Genomic DNA, 15,560 nt, shown 5'->3' on the forward strand with positions numbered 1-15,560 from the left:
TAAATTTCTGTTGTTTAAGCCCCTCAGTTTGTGGTATTTTTTTATGGCAGCCCTAGCAAACTAATCAAGATGGTATATTCAACAAGAAAGGCAATGAAACAAGGTCCTGTAAAGTTTTCTGAAATGATTGGGTTGAGTAAGGGTGTTAAAGGATGGAGTTACTGAAAACTGTTATCTTTACCCAATATAAAGATTAAGATAATGACCTTGCTTTTGTTTATTGTTTGTTTTTAGAGAAGGAGGGAGGAAAGATGTAGGTTTGCCAGAACAGTTACAGAGAAAAAAGCCCCCAGCCCCAATCACCCTGGTGGCCTACAGCCTGGGGGCTCCAGCAGGAGGTGACTCGTGCTCTAGGGCTCAGGGGACCATGGTTTGGTTAGAGAGGGCCACCAACCAATGGGTCCTGGCTGCAGGTCACCTCTGAAATAATACAAGGGAGGCATGTATGGGAGTGACGGAGGGTCTGTCTAGGGAAGGAGGCATTTTAGGCTGAGATTGCTTTTAGGATTTCTGACCCTTCCTTCAGATTCCCCTTGGAGTCAACTGAGTCCCCTCAAGCTGGAGCCCTGCAGAAGACCAGGGGGCGCCCTTCACAGAGGCCATGGGTTGTACACAGTGCCCGAGGCCTGGCACCTTTGAGCCAAACCCTTAAACATCATCACAAACCAAAGGCAAAGAGTTTCCACAATGTACTTTTGTGAATATACTATTTGTGTGACCTTGGACAAGTGACAGAATGTCTCTGGGTCTGAGACTTCCCGCAGGAGCAGTTAACTAGCTCTGTTTGGCTCTGAGATAAGATAGAAGCTGACTTCACTGCTGCCTGCAGGTGGTTGATTCTTTTAACTCAGGCCAGGCAGGAGGATTGTGCTGTGAAAGCAGGAGAGGCAGCACTGAGGGCTAAATCAAGAGAAGGTAGACTCCCTGCTGGCCACTCCCCACTCCCCCTGAGCCTTCAGTGCTTCTCCAAAGTCTTGGCCAGGGTTAGAAGAGATGACTTGGGCCTCTAGGCCCTTGTTTCTCGGTGTGGTCCTGGGACCAGCAGCATCACATCACCTGGGAGCTTGCAGAAACACCAAATCTCCGAGCCCACATCAAACTTGTGGCCTCAGAACTGCATTTTGACAAGGTTCTCAGGTGATGTGCATGCCCATCAGAGTTTGAGAAGTGCTACATTTGCAGGGTGGGTACCATTCCAGGTTTAGCTGTCTCTCACTAGTGGTGGGCCTCAGGACTCACCTGTGCTTCCAGCTTTTCAGGTAGCAGGTGTTAACCACCTCCTTACACCTCCATGGCCTTTCATCTTTAGAGCTCCCATCTTTCTCCTCCCCAGGGAGAGTTCCAGTCAGGTTTTTAGTCTCCCTAACAGCTCTGTATTTCAGGGCCAGGCCACCTTCTATTTCCTTCACATCTTCCTGTAGAGCAGTGGAGCTCCATGTGCAATCTCCACATCGAGAGCAGCATTGCTATGGAGTTTGTTAGAAATGTACATTCTCAGGTCCTACCCTGCACTCCAGAATCAGAAACTCTGCAGTGGGGCTCAGCAACCTGTGCTGAACAAGCCTCCAGGAGGTGCCAATGCAGGATATAGTGTGAGAACCCTGAGGGCCTTGTGTCAGTGAGGTTTCACAGAACCAGCATGGCACCATCTAGGAACTTGTGAGAAATGCAGAATCTTGGGCCCCAGTCAGTGCAGATTGGTGAGCACATTCAAATTTGAGGAGCATTGCTCCAAGGCAAGAACAGAGCACCGGCTCTGGAGGAAAGGACAGATGTACCAAGGCAGACGTGAATCTTGTAGACTGGGTGTATGCAGTGGAAGGCGTGGCTTCCTGGAGAACAGGGGTAGGCCTCACAGGAGTGGGGCAAAGGATGGAAATGTAAGCTTAATGCAGGAGGAGCTGAATCCTCCAGTTTTGAAGAGCCAGAGAGGAACTGACCTTTCTCAGGTGGAAATGAACTGTGTAGGTCAGTCATGCTTAGACCAATGCAAGGTCAGGGCCTGAGCCTGGGGAAGCTCAGGTTCTTGCCAGATTAAGGCTCCCACTAGGGTGGGAAGCAGTACAGACCCCAAATCCCTTCCAAAGGCAGGGGACACTTATTTGGCTTTAACCCCAGAGAGAAAGGAAGGGAAACAAAGGTTGACACCTGACACTTCTCTGGAAGAACCCTCTGTGAGGGTTAGACTCAGTTATTTAAAATTGATTTAAAATTTTTTTTAGTAAAAATTCCTTTAGCACAACTCATAGTAGTTGGAAGTAACAGGAAGAAAACATGGTGGCTGAGAAAGATACAGATGTGTATCATTCACTTTGGCCCTCCAAATACCTATGCTTTTAATGATTGAAGCCTTCTCAGTGGGCTATTTTTGAGAAAGTATGATTGGCAGATAATGAATAGTTTGTTTTTAAATAATTAGAAATATGGTCAAAAGGGCTGAATGAAAATAGTCCTAGAAATTTTTGTTAATGATTAACTTGGAGTAATGCTTTTGAGTCTTTGTATATGTCATTTGTTTTAATAGTTTTGTGAATGATGGGGTTTCAAGATGTTTTTATCTTTTCATTTTTAATGCAAAGTTGATCCTCTGTTTAGATATTGAAGGATACTGGCATTTGCTAAGGTATTAATAAATATTATGATTTCAACCACTGTCATTTTTTATGATTATTTCCTGCTGTTGGTAAATTACAGATGCAGAAGAAAACCTCTGTGAAAGAAAACTGAGAGCTGGTACTTCACACTTGTGAAGAAGAAAACATGAAAAATGAGTTGAAACCCTGTGACAAAGAAAAGTGGCCTATTGACCTTACGGTGTTGAATTTCAATCCAAAGAGTGATTGTTACCAGGTCTCACAGTTTATAACCTGAGTTGGTTTTGAGGGCGGGGATGGGCATCAAGTAGATAATTTAGTTTGTTAAGTCTCATCTTAATCAAGAAAATCCTCTATTTCAAAATCCAGAACAGAAAAAAGCTTCCAGAATTCAAGGACTGTTTTCCTCTGCTGCAGAAGTGACTTTGCCAGGTACTTGTGGAAAAAAATGAAAAGGCAGCAGAGAATAGCTGGCATGTGACTGGGAGTAAAGCTGAGGCAGGATCAGGAGTGGGTGTGTGAAACATTGGCCACCACAAGCAGTGAATGCGCCACTTTGCTCAGATTAACCCCCAAAATGAAGCTGCCAACATGGGGTGCACAATGGTGAAGCACAACTGCAAACTTCAAGGAAGATGCTCCTTTTAGCTCCTGTTTAATATTAGTCAGATATTAAACACTTATAAACTTTTAATACAACAAAGCAAGTACATGCAAAGTTACAAATATAGAAAATATAAAGCACATGCGTATTTCAAATACCACTCTGTATTCTTATACAAAACTATTCAGTGCGCATTGTAAGCCTAAGGACCACACAAAAGGGTTTCCTTTAAGTGTTATTAAGTATTTAGTACCTTACAAAAACAGGTAATGCATTAGATAGTTCAGATGTTAATCGCTCTAACCAAAATTTCTAATTTTGTCATATGCAATATATATATATGTATATATATATATATAAATTTTTTTTTTTTTTACATAGGATACCCACAAAGTGCAAGCCAGTAATAACAGTGCAGAATAGTAATGTAAATCTGCTAGGTGACAATATTGAACAACCCAGGGAATAATTTTACCTTACTTAAATAATGGTAACAGAATTGCTTTTTCCACTTTGAATGGATCATATTCCTACCATCTCTAACCTATTTTTCTTTTGGAATGCCTCCCTATTCTTTGATTCAAAAGCCAATTCCAGAAACTAAGGACCTGAATACCGTGTTTTTTATAGCTGCTGTTTCCTCTATGTTAAAATCTCCTGGCTTCATCCAAACAATGTTAAAATCATTCTGCTTTCCAGGTACACAAACAAAAGAGATTTGCTCTCAGTGTCCAGAAGGTAGTTTAATTAAAGTATCTTCATTATCTATAGTTTACATTACTAAAGAAAAGAATACCATATAAAGGTGCTTTAAACATCCAAAATGGGAGGCTGTCTCCGAGGGCACCTCTTCCATATGCTGGAAATTTTTAGTCTCAGAAGCCTTTCATATTATGTTAGTTATGTTCATTCCCTGTGAAAATGTCCTCTGCCCTGAAGTCTAGTGTTGCACGAATATCCATTCTTGATGCAATAGCTGCTGTGTAACCCGTACTGCAAAATGCAAAACATCCTTACAGTTCTCTGCAGACACAGGACACATGCTTTCCACCGGGTTGAGCCTGGGCCCACAAGCTAAGGATTTCTAGTTTTACTTTTTGAATGAATATTATGCAGCCTCCTTCCAGATTTGGCAGAAATGCTGTCTGAACAGGGAAATGCAGTCAGGTTTTCTTAAAACAAATGAGGAAATTGCTGTAAAATCACTGCTAAGATGGGGCATTAGTGTACTGAGCTCTAGCTAGAGAAGGAGCTGGAGGTATTTAGGCAAAGGTATTTGAAGACTGCTTTGAGAATTGTTTTAGCCTCAATCTGTTGCACTAGACAAAAAATAAGCCTAGATCAACCAATGATTATTTGCTGTTACGCTTTTACCAGCTCAGCACTAGCGTTGGCCTATGAAGGATTAAATCAAATGGGGCTTGAATAAATAGCATTTCAGATCTACTTTCCATTTCCCAGTGCTGTAAGTGCTAAGGGTATTAACCTACAGGTGACGAACAGAGAAGCAAGAATGAGACACCACCACTAAAGGGCTGCAGGTAGATACCCCCTCCCCCAACCTGGTGAAGATTAAGATGATGAAAACAGGAAGGCCTTCCTCATCCCACTATGAGGAAAATGAGGAAAGAGATGAGGAGGATCACAGGAGGGGAGGAGAAAAGGATCACACTTGCCCCTCTTTGGTAATAAGCCTCGTATTCTCTCTGGTACTGGGTGATGCACATCTGCTCCACCACACGCTCCATCATCTTGATGTCCGTCTCAGTGAAGTTTTCCCCCTTGGTGGTGGTGGTAGTGACCGTGTGCTGCTTGACTGTGATGTTGACACAGTCATGCACGAAGCTGTTCTGGTTGTTATACTGATCCACTGGCCTGTAGTATACCTGGTTGGGGTAACGGTACATGTTTTCACGATAGTAACGGTCCTCATAGTCACTGCCAAAATGTATAAGAGGCCTGCTCATGGCACTCCCCAGCATGTAGCCACCAAGGCCCCCTACCACCGCCCCAGCTGCAGCAGCTCCTGCCACATGCTTCATGTTGGTTTTTGGCTTACTGGGCTTCCACTGATTATGGGTACCACCACCTTGACCCCAGCCTCCACCACCATGGGGCTGTCCCCAGCCACCACCGTGGGGCTGACCCCAGCCACCACCGTGGGGCTGTCCCCAGCCACCACCGTGGGGCTGACCCCAGCCTCCCCCTCCCTGGGGTGGATAGCGGTTGCCTCCAGGACTGCCCTGTCCTGGGTATCGGCTCCCCCCAGTGTTCCATCCTCCTCCAGGCTTTGGTCGCTTCTTGCAGAAGCCCATGTCACTCCACGTGGCCACAAAGAGAACCAGGATCCAATTGGCTATGTGGCTTTTCACCATGATGACTTATCTGCAAAATAAAGAGGGTGTCAGCATTGTGTGTTTATGTTGAAAACACTTAACGTCTGCAGCATAATGACTGCATAGCAGTGGCATCAGCTATAAATGTTCTTGGTCATATATGTTCTTCACATTCCATGTTTGTTTTGCAACCCTTACAGCAAAAGTAATTGTAGGTAAAGGGTTAACACAGCTCTTTCTCCTTCTCTCAGGACAAATTTGACCTCAAGATAATTTCTGGCTCTGTTTCCTAGAAACTTGATAAAGGTGGAATGCCAGCAACATTGCTTATGATAAAAATAACCTCTGGTTGATACATTGTATCTAAACTGGAAGAAACTATTAACACCTGGTGGGTTTGCCATAGCTTTGAGCTTCTCTGAAGTAGTGATTTGGGCTGTTATGAGGGATATGAGCTCCTGGAACCTCCCGGGACCCTGGCATGGCCCCTATGGAAGTGATTCTAATGTCCAGTTAGGAACACCCCCAGGTAGGTGCTGAAATCATTAAATCATTTTCTAAATAGCTGGCTCACGTCCTCTTTCCTCCCGCAGGAATGTAAGCTGGAAATGTCTCTTTTGTTCACTGCTGTCTCCTCAGGGCCTGGCACAGAGCATATACACAATAGATACCTGTTAAGTGAAGGAATTAATATCCTCTGAACATATAAATGCCAACAAGAATTTCCTCAAAGAAATTCTCAATACAATAAATTTTTGGAAACAGGAAATGTGCAAGATTCTGCAAGCCCACCTATAAATTCATTTTTCTCTCTACAGACAGAAACAAATGGGGCTGTTCAAAATGGGGTAAGGAAGGCTGTGTTCACAAGCTTTGCAGTCACTCACTCACTGAATGAGTCTTAGTTCAGCATTTAATGGTTCGTGAGTGACTTATTTTCTCCTAATTTTTGGTAGAAAAGACACATATCTTATATGAAAGGGCTAGCGTGGCTTAGGAATAAACAAAGTATCCTGCATGATAATTTATGAACCTTTGCAGAATGTACATTCATCAATTAAAAACCTCCTTTCAGATTGAAGACCTCATTCACCCTGGGTGCTTGGTGCCAAGAGCAGAGATTAAAGACATACAGTAGAATGATCATTAGTTTCTACTGTACCCCATGTCAAACCATATGCTCCAAAATACCATGTGCCACAAAACCAAAAATGGCATACGTTGTAATGCTGATAGTAGTCTTATCCCCAGCACTGGGACACCTTCAAATAAAAACGGCATCTAATATTATAAAATTATTTTTCATAACCTTCAGAACTAAAGACTAAATTGGATAATATTCAGAGGAAGACTGATTAAACAAATAAATGAATTAACATCATGTTTGTTTCTACTATCACTATTGAAATGTCTTGGTGTAAATAAAAATATATTTTAAAGTTATAAGCCCAGCTAAACTGCTCAGAATATGCCAATTAGGATTTTTGGAGGCTCTTTTGTGTAAGGTCAGAGGGACAGGGTCCTGGGATATGCTGACTGGCCTCAATCTCGCATCCACATCTCCTGGCACTCAGTCTTCTGCAGGTCTGCTTCCCTGATCTATTTTCCATTTGCTAATGGGGCTCAGCTCTTGGCTTCCAGGCTGCTCACAATTCTGCTCAAACACCTCAGGGAATTCTGGAAAGCTTGGTGTTTGACGTGGAAGATGAAAGACTGGAAGAATCGAGGTGGCACCCAGATTTCTGGATTGGGCAATTGTGTGGACAGAACACGGAAGGTGGAGCAAGTCTGGAGGGAGACAAATGTGGTGTGTGGCTTTGGCAATGCCATTATCAAGCTACAATGCCATTATCAAGCTGCCTACTGGGACAAGAGATACCAGTAGGCAGTTAGCTTGGTGAGTCTGGAGCTGAAGAATGACCATGGACTGGAGATACAGGTAATAGGGCATAAGGGCCACGGGCATATGTTGCTGATCAGTACTTTAAAACTGAATATTAAAGTTGGATGATCATAAACTATATTAAGACAAGATCATTTTAAAATCAGTTGAGAACAACAATAGCAACATTTAATTATAAAAAGCATAAAAATTAACAACTACATTTTGAAGCAGAGAATCATTTCTAAGGATAAGGACTCAAAACTTAATGAGACCTTGGAGAATCTTTCTGTTTGCGATAAAATAAGGAAGATCTTATATTATTTAATCCAAACTTCTCACTCTACAAATTAGCCACCAAGATTCAGAAAAGTCAAGTGACATATCTGTGATTACAGTGTTAATTAGTGAAATTGCTAGGAATAGAGACTAGGTTTCTGAATGTCTGGCTGTGCTACGACACTTCATATAAGATGCTCTCAGAGAACAGTCAGGTTGTGGCCTAACACTCTGGCACATTTCAAGACACTAAGTATTTGACAACAGTCAATACCTATTTATCACTAAGAAAAATACTCTTAGTAGACTAGGAATAGGAGGTAACTTCCTTAACTTAATAAAGATTATATAACTAAAACAGCAAACACAATAAGTAAGTTTTGAATGTAGTCCCTTTAAGATCAGAAACAAGACAAGGATGTACACTGCCACAGGACTGGAAGTCCTTCCAATGCCATATGCAAAGACAAAGAAGTAACTGGTGCAAGAACTCCAAGGAAAGAGCTCCAGCTGACATTATGTGGAACTAATGTGATCATAAACATAGAAAATTCAACAGACTCAACAGAGGTAACACGAGACAACTAGAGGGATAGGTTGTGGGATACAAGATTGGCCTACAAAAATCAGCATTTCTCTATACCAGCAATAATCAACTAGAAAAAAATTAATAAGATAGTAATAATTTCAACCCAAACTATAAAGTATCTAGGATTGACTTAAGACTGGGGAAAGAAAAATTGAACATTAGTAAAGAACAAAGAAGATGATCTGTAAACATGGAAAGGTTTTGGTTGGAACAACTTAGTACTATAAAGATATCAATTACCCCCAAATGAACTTATAATAATAAAATGACAATCAAAATTCCACCTGGATTTTTTGAGGAATTCAATAAACCCACAAGAGGTAAGAAATGTCCACAGGTAGCAAACTCAACCTTAAGAAGAGAAAAAAGGAGAGAATCTACTGTTATCAGACATTAAATCCTATTACAAAGTCATAGTAATAAATATGTAATAAATAGGGTAACAGTCTAGAAACGGACCTACAGATCAAAGGAAGGAGAATAGCAAGTTCAGATATAAACCCATGTATATATTCTTTAGTACAAACCTGATAAATGATAAATCGGACACCACAAATCAATGGAGAAAGAAACATTTGTTTAGCAGATGCTTCTGGGAAACTAGAGGAAAATAAAACTAGGACCCTAACACCACATGCAAAAGCAGACTCTAGAGACCTAACTCTGAAAAGTAAAAGTTTTATGAATTAAAAATCTTTGTGGGATGGATTGCCTTCCTATTAAATTATAAAAACAGATGTTAGAATCAATGCATTTAACAAATATTTATGGAACAGCTAGTACGTGCCAGTTTTTAAAGAAATAGAAAACTTGACGATAAACCATAGGAGAAATGGAGAAAAAAGTTACTGTACAATAGCCATTGATTAGTTTAACAAATATTTGTTGTCTTCTAAGGGTCTAGCATTGTGCTGTGGCTGAGGACACAGTGGTGAGTAAGATGTTTAGTTTGTGGGTTCAAGCACTAAGGAAGATAGGTATCTGGAACCTGAAAGACAGTGGGAAGCCATTAAAGGGTCTTAGGAGAATAACATCACAGGATCTTTTTCTTTTTTTTAAGAAAGTTCACCCTGTTGTGTAAGTAGAAAATTTGGGGGGCAAGAAAGGAAATGGTGAGACCACTTATAAAACGATTGAAGGAAGATGGTGGTGTGGCCTGGGACTGTGCCAATGCAGTTGAGGAGCTGTGAAAAAATGGGATGTATTTTGCAGAAAGAACCAATTAAGCAGATAGAGTGGATGGAGAAGTGAGAGTTGATCAGGTTTGTGGCTTTCATAGCCAGGCTGATGGTGGTGATGCCATCTATTGAAACAGAGGAAACTGATGGAGGGCCATGCTTTTGAGAGAAAATAAAGTTTTAGTTTGGACATACTAACTTTGCTACATCTATGAGCCATTCAAGTGGGAGTATCAATTCAGGCAATTGTTATAAGAATCTGGAACTCAGCAGAGATAAACACTTGGGCAGCTTCACCTGAGAAGTGCTGTTAATAGCCAAGGGAATAAAGGATCGAGATTCAAACTCCAGTATTCTGAGCGAAGGGCTCACACTCTTAGCTATCCAACCTCCAGCAACATGGGTGCCAAAAACCAAAAGAAAATACCACCAAGCTGATTTTGACAGTTTAGTAAAAGAAGAATACACTGTGACCAATAAGGATTATTTAGGAATACAAGGATGGCTTAAAATCACAAAATCAAGTAACCTATTAGTAGGTTAAGGAAAAAAACACAAAGATGCTCTGATGTTGAAAGTTTTCAATTAAAATCTACATACATTCCTGATTTTTTAAGGTTAAGCTGTTGAAAAAATTTCCATAGAACTAGAAAGTAATCCCTTTCCATCATCAAGAACAGCCATCACAGACACACAGCCCACACCCTACCTTAACTGAAAGAGGAAAGGCATTCTCCTTAATATAATAAACAAGACAAGAATGCAAGCAATTGCTGCTATTTTAGACTGTTATGGAGGTTCTAGCCAGGTATGATTTTCTTTTTCTTTTTTTTTTTTTTTGCCGTACGCGGGCCTCTCACTGTTGTGGCCTCTCCCGTTGCGGAGCACAGGCTCCGGACGCGCAGGCTCTGCGGCCATGGCTCACGGGCCCAGCCGCTCCGCGGCATGTGGGATCTTCCCGGACCGGGGCACGATCTCGTGTCCCCTGCATCGGCAGGCGGACTCTCAACCACTGCGCCACCAGGGAAGCCCTTTTCTTTTTTTTTTTAAATTTATTTATTTTATTTTTGGTTGCGTTGGGTCTTTGTTCTGTGTGCGGGCTTTCTCTAGTTGTAGCAAGCAGGGGCTATTCTTCGTTGCGGTGTGTGGGCTTCTCATTGCGGTGGCTTCTCTTGCTGCGGCGCACGGGCTCTAGGTGTGCAGGCTTCAGTAGCTGTGGCACACGGGCTTCAGTAGTTGTGGCTTGCAGGTTCTAGAGCTCAGGCTCAGTAGTTGTGGTGCACGGGCTTAGCTGCTCCGCGGCATGTGGGAGCTTCCTGGACCAGGGCTCGAACCCGTGTCCCCTGCACTGGCAGGCAGATTCTTAACCACTGCACCACCAGGGAAGTCCCAGGTATGATTTTCTATCTGGAAAATCCAGGAAAATCATCCAAAATTGTGTCCTAGAATAAATAAGTGAGCTTATTAAGGTGGCAGCTTTTGAAATCAACATATAGAAGAGTGAATACTCAAATCAGTTGTAATTATTTAGAAGATTTAGTGTGGAAAAAAAATCCCACTCATAGTGGCAACAAAATATTCAAAATATCTAAGATTTAACCTAAAAATAAATAGACCTTTTAGGAAGAAAGCTGGAAGACTGGAAAAAAAGAGAAAGAGAAAGACAGATTATCTGGAGAAAGACAGATAATGTTTTTGGTTGGGAAAATCAAGACTGAAAGATACCAATTCACCTCCAAATAATCATAAAGTCAACACAATTTCAGTCCTAATTTAAAGAGGATTTTAAGGAATATGATGAAATGATACTCAAAATTAAGAAGACTAAAGAAATTATTTAACAGGAAGAAAATCTAGGGTATACTTGGCCTGCCAGGTACCAGAATGCATTGCAAAACTAAAATAAATAAGATCATGTGGCATTAGTGCATGAGCCGAATGGCAGAGCGATGGAACTAGAGAGAAGGAACAAAAAAAAGATCCATATATTATGCCATTCATCCTATTCCCATGGGGAATACATGGGACTAAGAGCCAGGAGGAACTTGTCCAGTGGTCATGTGCCAGGGGCCAAACTTCTGATACTTAAAACATGTTACACCCTTGACACTTAATTGGTTAAATTGGGAACTGGCACACCAAATAGTCCCCCTACCCCCGACTGCCCCGGAAAAATTTCCTGTCTTTCCTGAGCTAAGTGGAACTCATGTGTCATATTTTTATCTTTTGAGGTCATTGCCCCTTAAAGAGCCTAATGCAAGCTACTCAAAATTTTACAAACCGCTCTGGGGTGGGGGTTTTTCACTGGCACTGAGGCCTAGCCCTGGACTGAATAGGGCAAAGGGCCTGAACCTGATCCATCCTCAGAATTATGTGAACAGCTTGAAAAAAAAGCAACATTGCTAGAGCCTACCCTATACCCCAGGAGAATATGGTTAGAAGAAAAAGGATGAACAAACAGAAAATTCTCCCAAATGTAAGAATTACTACACATGCTATTCACTCAAGGATTATTTTGCTGCAGCCATCACAGCTTTAGATACAGGCATGTTTTGAATGTTTCACATGCAGCAGTTCACAACTGATAAAGCTGGCTGCCTTGGAAGAGGAAATAAGATCCGAAAAGAGAGACTGGAATAGATAAATTAAAACTACAGCTTGGAAAAACTGTCATCTCATAAAACCTTTTGTTAATTTAGTGCAGAAATGTTTGTAATGTTACTGCTTTTATTATACTATTTTTAAAATGGTTGCTTCCTTACATAACTCAGAATGATTCTAGAGAAAGCCCTTTCCCTGCAAAATCAAGATGATTTTACAAGAAAGGATGGTATAATAGGTGTGGGTTACATATATAGATCCAAGTTGCCTCCAGAGCAAGGATTTGTGACCACAGCCTTTCGAGGACCTTATCTTCTGTGACAGTTGGGAACTTTCAACCATCACAAGACCAAAGGGATTCCACAGGGTACGTACATCTGCTTTGGCTCAGCTAAGTTGGATTTGTGTCCCTGGGAAGACAGAATGCTTCGGCTTGGCTGAAACTGTTCAGTTTTCAAATATATTCAGGAGTCCCTAAAAAAAAAAAAAAAAAACAGAAAAGAAAAAACTAGAATTGATAAATAAATCTAAGAACTGATTCTTTAAATGAAAAACCCAATATATAAATTACTAAACCACTTATATATCTACTCAAGGAAAAAAACAAGATAATATTTGAAAAAAAGAAATGAGGTCAGCTCAAAAAAGCAGCAGCAAACATGACATTGAGCTCTCCCTCTCCCACACACAGAAAGCTGTGGGTCCATTTCCTTAAAAAAATTAACTATGAACTATTTTAAAGATGTTATTTAGAAAAGCAATATATCAACAAGAAAATTAAAATAACCTGTATTTCTATTAAAACTTCATTTTTATTCAGATTTTTCACATATACATTAATAAACTGCATCTGAGTAAGTAGATGCAGTTTAGTAATCTGCACTTTGACTTGTCAGTTTTTTCCAATATATCGCAGACAGGCTCCAAAATCATGACTTGATGGTACACAATGTTCCTTGCAGTTAATGTGTCATGATTTTCTTAGCTGCTGCCCTGCTGTTATACACTTAGGTTGCTTCTCCGTTGGGTTTAATTTTAGATCATTCTGAATGTGTGTGCATATGGCTTTTTTTTTCCCTTTCCTGTTGTTTCTTCCATTGCAAGTAAATTCCCAGGAGTGGGGTTTCTGGGTCTTGGCTTAAATGCATCACCAGATTGCTTTTCACAAATTTCACACAGATTCACTATGTCCCCAGTGCAGTGTGACTAGGAAAAGAATAAAGGTATACATACCAAAGGTCAGTTTTACACAAACAGTTAATCTTGGCAAACTCCTGAAATAGGTATAATTTCCTCTAGCGTATGAATGGACAAAAGGAGGATGAGGAAATTAGGTAACTGGTCCCAAGCTGTGAAATGATTAGTTGCAGAGCCATCTTTCTAACCCCAAAGCCCTGTCACCTCCCAGGATAACTGAATATGCAAATTTCTAGGCAACCTTCCAGCAGTGGTTGCTGTTACTGTTGTTTTTGCTAATAACTGCAAAATGATAATCCAGACTTACTTTAATTTGCATTGTATTCTATACACGATTCATCATTTCACCATTTATCTTTTATAATCTCGATATTCTTTCACAAGTATGAAAAATTTGTGTCAGATAAAAACCATATACAAATCACATCCTAGCTCTGCTTTCTTTCCCTTTCTGTTTAGTCCTTTTTCATTGTAAGAGCTCCTCAGTGTTTGGGTAGGTAAAATTGTTCCTTTTCATTGGTGATATTTTTTTTTCTTCTTCAAATCTGAGACAGCTGTTGATTTTTCCAGAGATCTGACATTTTTATTCAATTTTCTGTTCCTATTTTTTCTGATAATTTGATTTGTGAAAATCTTTAATTCTATTCTACCTGGATTTTTTTTGCAAGGAAAAGGGAAACAATTCAAATGTTCAGCATGCTGGGAACTGCTTATTAAACCGTGACTGATCTAAGCACAGGAAAATAACTCGGCCATGAGATGAGGATAATCATTATCAGCGAGGTGAAACTGCATTGTGTTGTGTACGAACTGGAGAAGAGGAAACTGCAAAACAGAAGGCAGTGGCTTTGAGATGGTGAGGGTGGATGTGATGGTGGTGGGCTTATGATTTCAAAAAATCTATTTGCCACTGCTGATACAAATAGAAAAGGACAAAAACGAAAATGGACTGCAAAAATGGACTTCTTCCCGTTGTTCAATAATCAAACGTGAAGGTGCCACCCATACTAGCGGAGGAATGTGGTTCTCCGAGGGGCGCTGCCCGGCCCTGATCCCCGCTCTCGGAGTCCCCCCGACGGCCGAGTTCTCTCCTTCCACCGGGACAGTCGAGACGGCGAAAAGCAAAGCCTGTGAGTCCACCACACATGAGCTCGCAGGAGACACTCTGCCGCCTGCCCCTGGACGTCTCAGGCCCGGGAGCGAGGGGTCTTGGGGTCGCCCCAAGACTCCGCCCGCCGAGGCCGGAAGCCCAGCTCACGCCAGCCTGTGCCGGTCCCCGGGGGTGCCAGAGACCCGCCCGCTGCTGCGTCCCAGGCACCGCCCGGCCGCGTGATGGCAGGCGGGGCCCCCTCTGGGGAGGAGGTCGGCGGCGGCGGCTGGGGAGGCTCCCAGACGCCCCGGGACTCCTCCCTAACGAGGCCCTGGACTCGGGTGGTCGGCCGCGTCCCCTCTGGGTATCGGGAGGGCCCAGACCCGCGCCTCTCCTTGGTCCTCCTCGCTGAGCGCCCCAGCGGAGCCCCTTTGCGGCCCTCGTTGGGTTCCGCGCGCCCATTCCCCGGACCTGTGGCCCCCTTGCCGGCGCTACTCGCCCATCCCACTCCCGCCGTGGACTTGCCTGGGAGGGGGTCAGACTCCTCGACACTACCCCCAACCCTCCAGAGGGGCCCCGGCCAGCCGCGGCCCCCGCCCCCATTCCGAGTAAATGGAGCTCGCCTAACCAGGAGGGCAAAACCAAGCCACGGCGTCCGACAACCAACGAGCTCGCTGGGTAGGCCTGACACGTTGCGCGCCCTCCGGAAGCTCCCCGCCCTCCTCACTGTCAAGGTCGGCCTCCCGCCCGGACCCGGCCGTGCGCCCTCGCGCCTCGGCCCCAAGGCAGGGGTTCTGACTGCCGGCCTCTGCGCCCACGGCCCCAGCTGGGAGGTTAAAGGGCAATGCGGCTGTTTACCTGCCTCTGCGGGAGAGAAGAAGCTCGCAGCTCGGCGGCTGTCAACGACTGGCGGCGAGGGCCGGCGTCAGCGCCGGGCAGAGGAAGAGACGCGGGGGCGGGGCCCGGAGGCGGCTGCACGCGCCCGGGGTTTACGCGCAGAGGCTCAGCCCTGCCAAGCAAGCCCGGGAATCTGAGTCCCTGGGAAAAACGAGTTGGGATTCGCTTAGACGCGTGCGTCAACTAATGTCACCTCCCCGGCTGGCTCGTCACTCCTTGAAGTTGCTTATTGACTATAAAAATCATCTTTAAAGGAAAATTCGGCCCAAAGCCCCAGCTCCACGTTACGTAATGGAGAACACGAGAAATTGAA

General features: G+C 43.1%; 1 protein-coding gene across 5 annotated transcripts; it reads right to left on the reverse strand.

Annotated features, from left to right (window-relative positions):
• Window positions 1-3,232: 3,232 nt before the first annotated feature.
• On the reverse strand, window positions 3,233-15,323 carry PRNP (prion protein (Kanno blood group)). Of its 5 annotated transcripts, XM_027118240.1 has the most exons (4): window positions 15,209-15,323; window positions 12,439-12,537; window positions 4,875-5,583; window positions 3,233-4,191 (listed from the first exon to the last, which is right to left on the reverse strand). In XM_027118240.1, the coding sequence occupies exons 3-4, from the start codon at window positions 5,571-5,573 to the stop codon at window positions 4,105-4,107; spliced, it is 786 nt and encodes a 261-aa protein (XP_026974041.1). In that variant the 5' UTR covers window positions 5,574-5,583; window positions 12,439-12,537; window positions 15,209-15,323; the 3' UTR covers window positions 3,233-4,104. The 5 variants fall into 5 exon arrangements, with proteins under 5 accessions (XP_026974041.1, XP_026974045.1, XP_026974044.1 ...); XM_027118244.1 differs by having other exon boundaries at window positions 3,233-5,583; window positions 15,209-15,322; XM_027118243.1 differs by lacking the exon at window positions 12,439-12,537 and having other exon boundaries at window positions 15,209-15,253.
• Window positions 15,324-15,560: the final 237 nt, after the last annotated feature.

This window comes from Aethalodelphis obliquidens, unplaced genomic scaffold (assembly GCF_003676395.1).
Source record: "Aethalodelphis obliquidens isolate GAN/ISIS:26980383/991018 unplaced genomic scaffold, ASM367639v1 scaffold18, whole genome shotgun sequence".
NCBI lineage: Eukaryota > Metazoa > Chordata > Mammalia > Artiodactyla > Delphinidae > Aethalodelphis > Aethalodelphis obliquidens.

Bases quoted from the DNA above. Each gene is read 5' to 3' on its own strand.
- PRNP (XM_027118240.1), bottom strand. From the start codon at position 5,573: ATGGTGAAAAGCCACATAGCCAATTGGATCCTGGTTCTCTTTGTGGCC. The intron at 4,192-4,874 runs GCAAGTGTGATC...TGCATTTTGCAG, and splicing joins AGGCTTATTACCAAAGAGGG to TACGGGTTACACAGCAGCTA.